The sequence below is a fragment of the Natator depressus genome, chromosome 8 (genome assembly GCF_965152275.1).
Source record: "Natator depressus isolate rNatDep1 chromosome 8, rNatDep2.hap1, whole genome shotgun sequence".
Taxonomy (NCBI): domain Eukaryota; kingdom Metazoa; phylum Chordata; order Testudines; family Cheloniidae; genus Natator; species Natator depressus.
Window position 1 is genome coordinate 15,032,561 of NC_134241.1, and position 11,899 is coordinate 15,044,459.

The following is an 11,899-nucleotide window of genomic DNA, read 5'->3' on the forward strand; positions in this document are numbered from 1 at the left end:
TATTGCTCATTCAGAATAAACGTTTTGCAATACAGAATTGGCTGTATTGACAATGTGTCCATGTATTTTTCCCTTAGCTACAGGAAATGACTTCCCAGAAGCAGCAGAAACACACCATTTTGGACCTAGTGAGGACCCAAAATATCCGATTTGTCACTATTTTGTCAGTGATGCTTTGGTAAGCAAAAGTATGCTCCTAGAACGCACGAATACAAAGGCCGCTGAATGATAAGCACCTGCTGTTAGAAACTGCTGTGGAAAAAAAAAATTAAGAAAAAAGGAGGCACAGACAAAGTTATTAGCATAAAGTTCAAAGGCCAGTAAACTTCTGGCTCATGCTACAAGATTCAGATTAAACAGGTTGGTTTTTCATTTAAGGATTACAAGAAGTGTCTTTTTTCAGTAACTAATAAAAAAAGACTTGTGAGAAGAGTGAATATTGACCAGTGTCGAATATTGACCTGTGTGTTCTCACTGCTCTTGAACTTCTTGCAAGGATGTCTGCTGCCATTGTAAAAAGTGCATGGCCCACTCTGCTCTCCAACTTCACTTCCAGCAGCCACCATAGAGTATCTCTTAATAACTTGGAAAAACTGGCTGGCATCTCCTGCCCTATAAATAATGTGTTCTGTATGTTTCGGGTATTAGTACTAGGAATAGTATAGTATAGGGTAGCTGCAAATAAAGGGGTACATAACCCATCACACATCTCAAACTATATGAGATGAGTCTGCTGCCCCTGAACAAGTGAGAGAGCCCTAATCAAATCCCTTTGCCAGGCTCTAGGAGGTAGGGCGGAAGTCTGAGGCCTGGTCATCACATAGCGTGTAAATCCCCCTACAAGAATGTTCTTTGAGCATCCATATCTGAGCATTAAGCTTTTCCAACATGACAGCCTAATGCAAACCGCATTGGCAGGGGGTGGCCGGTCTAGATTTGATGATGCCTTGAGCTCAGTAATAATTTTTGAAAGCACAGATTTGAATATATGGCAGAACAGCTGGGAATTCAGGATTCAAAGGGATAATTTGTGATAAGAACCATTCTTCTATCTCATTAAATTCTGCCAAACAATTATTGTTTGTAAATCATAGCTTAGGTTGCCAGGTCACACCAGAAAATCTGCATGGCTGTAGTGACTTAAATATTTCCTTCGTCATGAGGTTTTTCCTGGTACCTTACAGATGGCACGTTTACATCTCCACAGGTGCACTGATAGCTTCTTATTTTGTTTTAAGCAATTGAACCATGAGCATTTTTTTGCTGTGCACAAACCCAGCAAGAAACGGATTGTCTTTCGGATCGCAAACTCGTTGGTTATTTATTATGTGTGCAGTTAGCATTATAGGGCTTGACCTCCTTGAGGCTCTAGGCCAGGGATCAGCAACCTTTGGCACACAGCCAATCAGGGAAATCTGCTGGCGGGCCGGGACGGTTTGTTTCAGCCGATCGCAGCTCCCACTGGCTGCGGTTTGCTGTTCCAGGCCAGTGGGGGCTGCGGGAAGTGGCTTGGGCCGAGGGATGTGTTAGCTGCTGCTTCCCGCCGCCCCCATTGGCCTGCAACGGCGAACTGCGCCCAGTGGGAGCTGCGATCAGCCGAACCTGCGGACAGTGCAGATAAACCGTCCCAGCCCGCCTGCGGATTTTCCTGATGGGCCGCATGCCAAAGGTTGCCAATCCCTGCTCTAGGTCTCGATAAATAATAATGATAAAGGTGAGAGCTCTGTGCCTATGTGATTCATTCAGAGATTTCCCAGTACAATAGCTGTGACCTCCTCATTTCTTTAATGGTTGTCTCTTGTTGGTGAAATGTAACCTTCCCTGCTCAATGTGTCTCAAGATATTCTAGTTCCCTAGTTCTTTACAGGCTCTCTTGTTGCAGAGCTGCAGTGAAGTCCCAGTTTTCTTTTTCGGAGTACAGTTCTCTCAGCACAGAGCTCCCTCTCCCATTCCTTGTCTCTAGCTAATAATATCTAATGTAGGCCTCATTTTAATTTTGGAAGCAGATTGAGTTCAGTTGTCTAGATTCTTACCTTTCATACTAAGACTGCAATTATTTATTAGTAGTAGTATGATTATTGTAATCACTCTAATATGGGTGCACTGCTGCCCTTTACTTGGTGCAATCGGAAATGTTAGAAACTCTCTGCCAGCAACAATCGGAAGTTCTTCAGACAATGTAGCAGGGATCTAGTCTAAAAGTGACAAATGCATGAATCATTTTTGCTAGGTCTGTATTGGAGAGAAATTGACGTGGGCATCTAGTCAGTCGAAGGTAGCGGAAGCCATGTGTGGCCACTGTTGCTACAGGGGCAATAGTGAGGGTCCAGTAGATTGTGCTTACATGGACTCATGCATCAGCAGGGCTAACAAACGTCTCTGGAATCATCTAGTCAGATTGGATTCATTTTTAAACGCAACGGGACTTTTTTTTTTTTAAGTTGCTTTAAATTCAGGAAAATATGGAAAGATCAATTCAGTATCTAGAAGGCCTTGTCTGAGTCTGTTACACCTCTGTGTACAGCAATAAATCTACCTGATACTAGCTTCAAAGCTAAGAAAGTCTGGTAGGCACTGACATTCCTTACATAGGCAAATCAATTTTAATATTTTGCACAGTAATTATGTGAGAGGCACGTGGCAGTCTGTGGCCATAGGAGGCTGAGGGAGAACAGGAACAAGTCTGTCTGTCTGTCTGTCTGATTCTTTCCTATTTTGTGTCTTTTAGGATGATAATCTCTGTAGGCTATTTTGGCCTCTCACTTGACACTCCTAACCTGCATGGTGATGCCTATGTAAACTGCTTCCTCTCAGCGGTTATCGAAATTCCAGCTTATATTATAGCCTGGCTGCTTCTCCGAAATCTCCCCCGACGGTATTCGATGGCTGCTGCATTATTCTTGGGAGGCTGCGTCCTTCTCTTCATTCAGCTGGTCCCTCCATGTATGAACTTTTTAGCTGATATCAACCAGATTTTTTTAATGGGTAAATTCCAGTGCCTAGCACTGGGCAGCTATGTGAAGTATTGTGGAGGAGAAGAATCTTTCCCCAGAGCTGTAGACCAAATGCAGATTCTCCTTACCCATCCTTGCCCTTTCCCTCCACATCTGCTTGCTGCTGCACAGGGAGCTCATGTGACACAAGAGGTATGTCTACACTAGAGCTGCAAGTGTAGTTTCCAGCTCGGGTAGACTTACCCGTGCTAGCTCTGATTGAGCTAGCATGCTAAAAATAGAAGCGCAGCTGTGGTAGCACAAGCAATGGGGCAGCCTAGCGGGATGGTATGATCATGTCTGAAACCCTAGGTACATACTCGGGGTAACTAGCCCCTCCTCCCACCCATGCTGCCATGGTTCCACTTCTACTTTTAGCACACTAGCTCAATCAGAGCTAGCACAGGTATATCTTCCTGGGGTGGAAATTACACCTCCAGCTCTAATGTAGACATACCCAGTGTCAGACACATTCCTAAGCCTTTTCTTTCTCTAAAGTAAAGATAGTTTGTTCTCTATGGTCTGTTAAGATTCAGACTCTAGTCTGGTTTTGCTCTAATTTACACCCTGGAGTCCCAATAAATTCGTGGTGTGGGACAAGGTTTAGACTAAATGGAGTAGTCAATTGGGTGGCATGGATGGTACCAGGAGCTGGCATAATCCTGCAGAACTTGTCTCCAGAAGAACCAATTGTCAATAATGTTTTTCCTACTTCGGTCTCATTAAGAACTTGAATTTCAGGAGAGCTATTATGTAGCCTTTGTGATAAATAACAATACTAAAAGTAAGCAAGTGTAGATACTTTTTAAAAAATTGAATGTTTGCTAATTAAAAAATATTTGAAGGAAGGTATCTCATACTTAGAATCCGACCATTAAGTAGCCTTCTGCTAGGTACACTAGAGATTGTTATCATACTGATCTGTTGATGGCTTTGACCATGTGCTTAGGGCTTGGTGTATAAGCATGTTATTGCAAATCAAAGAATAAATAAATGAAAGGGAGAACTGTCTTGCTTATTCTCCAAGAGCGACAGTGGATTATATTATTTGCTACTTCTGATCTTTAAATCACCTGTACATTGGTATGTGTTTTATTACAAAGCTAATCCCACTAGCTAGGGTGAACCAGGATCTTAGAAATACATTGCCAATGTGTTTCTCCTTAAGTTGTGTCTCTGTTCTCAAATTTTATAGGTGGCAGGACTGGATGACCTTAGGAGGAAGATCGTTTTGTTTTATTAAGAGTCTTTATGTTAAAATGAATCAACCAAAAAACCCCAACACTGGAATTAAGTTGACGAGAAGCAAAAAATAAAAATGGGGTTAATAGATGCAGTGACTTGTTACAGTTTATTGATGTTCTGATTGGATCTCCCTTTCAGACCTTCATGTCCTGTCCATTATCTTGGTGATGCTGGGTAAATTTGGGATCACATCTTCCTTTTCAATGGTTTACGTTTACACTGCTGAGCTGTACCCAACAGTCGTGAGGAATATGGGAGTTGGAGCCAGTTCCATGGCCTCCAGATTGGGAAGCATCCTCTCACCTTATTTTGTTTACCTCGGTAAGATACCAGCTATTGTGTCTCCTGCTAGTATTGAAAACAAAATCGAACAAATGCAAGGGTAGGCTGATTTCTGTAACTGTGAACCAGTGCTTCAGTTAACCCGTGTTATGTCTGTATAGTCATGCTCTCGTCTTGCCTTGTAAAGTCCAGGCTATTGCCCTATATTTGTCACAGATTAGTCAACAAATATCCTATAACAGAATCACAGCTGCTTCTACTCTTCTCAGTGAGTAACCTCAGCTCACAGAAGGCATTTAGAAATTCTAACATTGCTCAATACTTTGTGGTTTGGAAACACAGAACTCAAAGAAATTATGCCCATATAATAGGATCTGTATTTGGCCATTAGTTTCCTAAAGAACATTTGGCCTCAAAAAAATCACTGAACAATGATCCTGACAGAGTATCTGTGTTTTAGAGTATCTCTTTGTTAGGCTTCTGAGGTGACATCTTATCAGGATGAATGGGGCAGTTCACTCTTCTCTCTTAGCTTTTTTTTTTTTTTTTTTTTTTTTTCAGGCTGGGAAATTCAGGGAAATGCCACTATGAACGAATTTTTACCATGTGAAAGTTATCTTTGCAACCACGGGGACTAGTGACTTAACTTATTTTATAAAGTTTATATCTTGCAGCACAATGGTGCTGCAATTTAGACAGCTGTATGTTTGCATTATACACAGGACTCAAATATTAACCACTGGTTCATCATGGTGGTGATGTAAACCTGATATCAGCATGTCCTATGTTCTTTTAGGTGGCTATGACAGATTCCTACCTTACATCCTTATGGGAAGCCTGACTGTGCTGACTGGAGTCCTTACTCTGTTTCTCCCAGAAAGTTATGGCATGCCTCTCCCAGACACTATAGAGCAGATGCTGCTGGTTAAAGGGTAAGTGTTACCTTCTAATCTTCTCTCTCAAGAAAATTCTACCATCTCAGAAAAATATCTACATAAAATACAGTTCCCTCTTAGCTCTTTGGTCCCCAGCGGTCCTTTAGGGATGGTAAGCTAAAAAAAATTAAGATCTCAAATCAGCAATAGAATTGGCCAAATTGAATTCCACTGCGTTACAGCAGAGATGACTATCAGCAATATGCTGTGCCTACCATACATCGTGCTGCTTGAAAGTTGTTCAGAAATTGGAGGGAGCTCTTAGAAGAAGAACAAAAAGGAGTTGTAAGGATTAATGTACGAGAAACAACTGAACAAGCAAATTAAATGGAGCATGGGTAGGCATGTATAGTTTCTTTGATGGGTTTGCACAGAGTCATTAAAGGAAGAATTTGGCCCTACTAATGGAATTTAATTGTGATTCTGTTGATGATTCATGAGCCTGAATAGAATCCAAGTCATTCTTTCAGAGTTGTTTGGCTCTGGGCGGCTCTGTGTACATGAGTACACAGTGCCCACAGAAAATAAACGTGAAAAATGAGCTATTTTATGTAGTCTTTTTAAGAGTATAATCACATTTAAGATATTTGACATAAACATCCTTGACATGTAGCAAACATGGTAAAAATGTTGAATTGTTGTTTCACAGTATGAAAGTTCATCATCCAAATAATTTCTCCTGATACGAGTATAGGTAGAAAGTCCCCTGGGTATCAGTTGGAAGTGTTCAGCACTTTCAAATCCCATGGAATTGCAAGGTCATTGAGAGTTTTCAGCATTTCATTTTCTGATTTAGGAAGATGCTTAAGCATGTGAGTCATCCCACTGACGTCAGTGGGTTTTTAAAGTAAAGCACATGCTTAGGTACTTTGCCGAATCAAGGCCCATATGGACAAACTTACATTTAGGATTTTGGAGGGTACTGTTTTAATTAGAAATTGCACTATTCATTGTTTTTCCTTGTTTACAGACTCAAGTACAGACATACATCTAATAGCACAAGGGTTTCAAAGGACGAAGAAGAAAGCCCAGTGATTCTTAAAAGCACGGCTTTTTGATGGCACTACACTGTATACTTCACGATTGACTGAAAAGTAAACTGACTTTTCTTTTAATTTTCCTTCCAGAAAGGGCTAGTAGCAACACTTTGTGTCCTGTAATTATAAACTTATTTATTAAATGAAACACTGTTTTCAATACGTTCTTTTTATATGAACGTAGATACTGTATATCCCTTCATGAGATCTCCATCCACAGTCGTTTAATGTGTCAAAAACACAGAACTATGTTGGATAAACACAGTTTATAATTTTAAGAATGACTGACACACTTGCTGTAGATCTCAACATCTGAAAGGTGCTTGTTACTGAGTGCTGATGGAGTGACTTCAGGCCTTAAGGAGCTTAAGATAACTCATGTTAACAAGAGTTAAAAATTGCCAGCTCTTTCCAAATTGTAAGAAAAGGCTGCCAGTGACACTGGATTTCTCGACATGCACAAACACACACATCTGCTCCCAGGCAGGGAGCTTGTTATAAAGTAACAAAGGTGGTGAAAATACCTGGCTGGCAATTTTACATAAATCATACACAGGTGGCTTTGCACATGATTAATTCCTGAACAACTTCAGGGATGAAAAAAGAAAAACTTTGACAAATGAATTTGAAAATTTGACTTTATTTTAGCTGGAAATGTATTGAGAAGAATTTCTTGCACAAATCATTTGCAATATTGAAGCTTTGCTAGCAAAGTAATTCTGATTGTTTCAAATATCTTTTTAATATGACCACAGGGTGAAGTTGTTTACATCTGATATTGGGGTGTGTCCTATTCCAGGTGCTTATTTATTTTTAAAACTATAAATAGGTTTCATCTGTATTTCTTGTATCCTTTTAGGATACAGTATCCAAGCTAATCCTTCTAAGTCTTCTGTACAGTTTGATTGGGGGCAATATGTCTATTTTCAAAACTTTCTATTTCCTCTTTTGTTCTTTTTTTTGTCAGTTTCCTCACAATATGGAGGACTAAATTCCACTCTCAGGCGTACCCTGTGCACCCACATAGAATTGAATATGAGGGGGCTACATGGGTATAATTAAGATCAATATTTAGCCTCAAGTCCTGGCCTTGGCTCAACTAAGAGCCAAGAATGTCATTTTACATGTTCTGTTTTCTCACAAATATCATGAAATCAGTGAAATTTTTTTTAAAGAGCAAAACGAAGAAATCGTGTTGAAAATCTGCCAAGAGACAATTCCTTTGATTACAGAAGCTGCCTTGGTAGCATTTGTGTTTCTTTCAGTAAAACTTCTGTTTCGTTCTCATTTGGACAGTGCTGAAAGCACATTTCTTCACCCTGGGACAGGTTTAAGAAATGAATTTCATAAAGCATTCTGTGGTACTTTTTAATTTGTTTGGAGCGGTTTAATAAATAGAGTCTTACCTTTCAGTAATCAAAGCTGCTAGAGGCTTTTCTTTCTGGAAAAGCAGCTATTTACAAACGTTTAACATTTTACTACGGTGTTAAATTTAGCAGCAGCTAATTATCTTGATAGCCAGGGTGCCTTATTCTCTCCCTACAGACCATGCTGTAGCAACAGGTTTGGTACAGTGCCTCCTGCCTTATAGAAGTATGTTTTAGACCCTTCCTCTCCTCCTTGCCCTTAATTTGTGCATGCACGTTGCATGTGCTGTGTGTGCCTGAGCTGACCCTGATCTGATTCTGTAGTTCTGCCTGCCTACACCTAAAGGTGTGAGATTGTATGTACCTTATCCCTATCTATTAAGTCTCTTAGCAGATGTGCCATTGATATGTCTTTAATCATTGGACGGAAGTAACTAGAAGTTGGCAAGTGTTACTGTATTTTGGGGTATAGAACTGACAAATTATCCTGTGTAAAAGGGAACTGCAAGTAACACGCAGGGCCCCTACTAACTTTTAAAGGGAGATTTGTTGTTTCGTGCTCCACCCTTCTACATTTCCTTGTCCTGTTAGGGCCATTATGAGATCTGGAGTGAGATTTGCAAAATTGACTCAGGTCAACACCATACTCTACACTGATCTCAAATCATACACCACTGCCTTATAAAATCCACTTGGCAGGGACTTGTCACTCTGTCAAGTCAAATCGGCGACTCTTTTGACTTTGCTTTGGGTAACTCTGGTTACAGTGTTTTGGCTATATTTGCATTTTCCCCTCCTAAGAATTGCACTTTGCAACATTCCTACCAGAAGGGCACAAACAGTCTCTTAGAGCATATGTCTACACTTCGCACTGGGGCGTAATGCCCAACTCTGGGAGCCATGCCTGCGTTAGCTGGCAATAGGCTAGCCTGCTGAAAGTAGAGGGTAGCTGCAGCAGTGCGCGTGGCAGAAGGGGCTAATGGCACCAAACACATGGAATTACACCTCGAGGTCAAGTGCAGACATGCTGACTTTCTGTGTCCGATGCATGAGAATCTGTTCAAAAATATAACTTAAAAGCCCACCTGCTGTAAGACTTCAACGGATGCCTAATCTAAAACTGGAATGAACTCTTGGCCAATTTCCCTTAACACCCTTAACGTTTAGCTGTTACTTTCCTCCACTGAGTTATTGCATTATGTCACTTGACAGTGAGATTTTCTTTCTTGAATTTTTAAATGTTCCAGTGTTTACTGAGCAATCTTAAGGACAATGGTTGAGCCAGCTGTACGGGGAATTTCTCAGTTGTGATGCAAGGCGGATATGCCATGGCAATAATGAACAATTCTGATATCACAGCCTGTATTTTAATGCATATTAGTCTTCTAAAAATGGAAAATATAACACAAAATATCCTCTATGCTTCTGCAGAGTGTATGGATATTAATATATTAATCTGATTCCCATTTGACAGTTTCCCCCGTGCACTGTTTTCACAACTGGTTTTGTTCACGTGTGGCACTACCCACCTGGGTTATTTTTCTGTATGACTGAGTGGATTCTCTGATCTTCAAAAGAATGCACTAATTTTAGTAAAATAAAAACCAGCTCCGAATCTAACTGAAATATTCCTCCTGTGTTCTTTTGGGGAGGTATGTTAATAAGATCAGTGTGCAGGTGAAGAGAGTCACAGATAAAATCTAGACTAGAGGAACACGATTCAGGTCATCACTTTCAGACAGTGACATCAGTAATGGCAATAGAAGGCAAGGTCTGGAGGTGTTTAGCACAGTTGTAGAAACTTGTAGAACATTTTGGTGGCACCACATTATATCTAAACTTGGGCAGAGTTACTCTGAGTGCTACATGTTCAGACCTTTGTAGCGTCAGGACATAAACTCAGTAACGGTCTTTAAAGATTCTGTTGGCCTGTCACTTCTTTTTCGTGTTTTGTAGGTTGGGGTGGCATTGGGGCCTTCTGATCTGAACACATTTTTTTCAAACTCAGGTTTTTGGAAATGCTCCTTTCTTTCTAAAAAAAGGCCAACACGTAAATTTAATCGAAGCCTTCCTCCTTCCATGAATCACTTTCTAAACTAGAAAGACCACTATGAAAGTAACATTAGAACAGGGTCCTTTAGCACCAGGTAGAGTTCCAAGGTGAGGTCATCAAGGTGAGGTCATCAAGGTGTTCTGTGTAATTCCATCTGCTATTATGTAAAGGCTTTTAAAATTGTACCGTTTTTAATTTTTACAAGTACATTAGTTAACAGCAGATATACTGTACAGAACATAAATATGTGGCTATAAAGAAGGCTTTAACTGTGCTTCAATTAATAACTGAGAGTCCTGTTCTGTCACCCTTACCTTAGTCTGTGAGTAGTCCTATTGTTTTCCAAGGATTAAGGTACTACTCATTGGAAGGGTGGCAGAATCTACCCCTGAATGAGGGGTTGTGCTAAGATGATAAATTCACTGTAATATTTACACCAGGGCAGCATGCAAAATGGATTCAGGCTATCTTCAATCTACAAAAGCTGGAAAATTCAGAATGGCTCATGCATTCTTTTCCTCATCCGCTAGGAATCACTGCCTGTATGTACATAAGATTCCTTGCTGATAGAGAACCCCCATCATCGCTATGAGAGACATGGCGTAGTGGTCATGAGCACAGGGCTAGGATCCAGGAACGCCCAAGTTCTAATTCCAGCTCTGAGACTGACTCCCTTCATTGTTTTGGACAAGTCACTTTGGCCTTGGTACCTCAGTTTCCCAGTATCTCCAGTAAAATGGAGATACCACCTCTCAAGGGGGTTGGAATTAATGAATGTTTGTGAAGAGTTATGTAAATGCTCAGGATGATTCTCTGCCATTTCTGAGCACTAGTTAGAATGTTTGGCTTTACTTCTGAATCTGGCTGGTTATTGTTCTGTAGCATCTGCTGCCAGCTGATCTCAGAGCACTTGTGATGTTAGCTTCACCAGTGCTGGTACATCTCTCTCTCCGCCCCCCTTCACACCCCTAAATTACAGATTGGGAAAGAGAGGCACAAAGAGGAGGTGGCCAGGGCCCCTCAGAAAGTCTGTTACAGAGCCAGGTTTAGAACCTGGGTTTTCTAGTCCCCAATCCTGTGCTTTCAGCCACAAACTCCTTCCTCGGTGCTATGTAAAACTGCACTTTCGAGAGGGCTTCCTTTTGAATGTGGGGTACATTTAAAATTTACATTATTCTCCCAAGTGCATGGTGAGATGATCTTCTGTCGCTAGATTTTCATTTGTTCAGAGCATCCATAATAATACCACTGCCATGGTGCAGATGTCTTGGAACCTGCTTGCCATGGGTGCGGTAGACGCCTGGCTTGACACAACAGCTGTGCTCTTTATGTCCTGGTTCCACCTGGCTCATCCATTATTATAAATTGCTCTTTGAGGCCCTAAGCCTGCAAGCACTTAAGCCCAGGAGTAGCTCCACTCACTGGAGTACTCCTATTGAACTCAGTGAGACTGCTCCTGTGAATAAAGTTGTCTGTGTTACGATTTGTAGGATTGGGCCCTAAACTTATACAGCTGGAAATTATTTGATCACAACATGAAATCAGCTTAGATAGCGTAGTGCCTTGCTTGCAAATGCATCTTGGGGCACTTTATTATACCACTTATGCCCAGAGCCTTGTATATAGAAAGCCAAATATTTTCAAAATCAAAGAGTGGTTTCTTCTGTGAATGTAAATACTCTTTAAATATAATAAGGTTGATTTAAAATAGTTGATTCTTAAAGCATTTCCTGTAAAAATTGTGATAAGATTATTTGTAATATTCTGAATAAAATCATTCTAAAGAGAATTCCAGATATGAAGTGTTGTCCTGGTGTTCTTTTATGCCTTCATGGTTTTTTTCTTTATTCATTAACCAGATGAAATATGGACTGTCCAGTGCTGCCTCCTCCCTTTTTCAAACCTTCCAGGCCTTATCATGCTTCATCTCACATGGTATAATGCCCTTTCTCGTGGATTTCAAGTCAAGTTTGCTCTAAGCAAATGT

At 40.7% G+C, this 11,899-nt stretch overlaps 1 protein-coding gene across 1 annotated transcript in view; it reads left to right on the forward strand.

The window, feature by feature from the left end:
* LOC141991978 (organic cation/carnitine transporter 2-like) overlaps positions 1–11,699 on the forward strand; it is a 45,471-nt gene extending 33,772 nt beyond the window's left edge. Inside the window, exons 6-10 of the mRNA XM_074960485.1 lie at positions 78–178; positions 2,729–2,943; positions 4,377–4,559; positions 5,317–5,452; positions 6,426–11,699. Coding sequence (XP_074816586.1) covers positions 78–178; positions 2,729–2,943; positions 4,377–4,559; positions 5,317–5,452; positions 6,426–6,513 — 723 coding nt within the window. The 3' untranslated portion in view covers positions 6,514–11,699. The remainder of the gene's footprint in view (positions 1–77; positions 179–2,728; positions 2,944–4,376; positions 4,560–5,316; positions 5,453–6,425) is intronic.
* Positions 11,700–11,899: the final 200 nt, after the last annotated feature.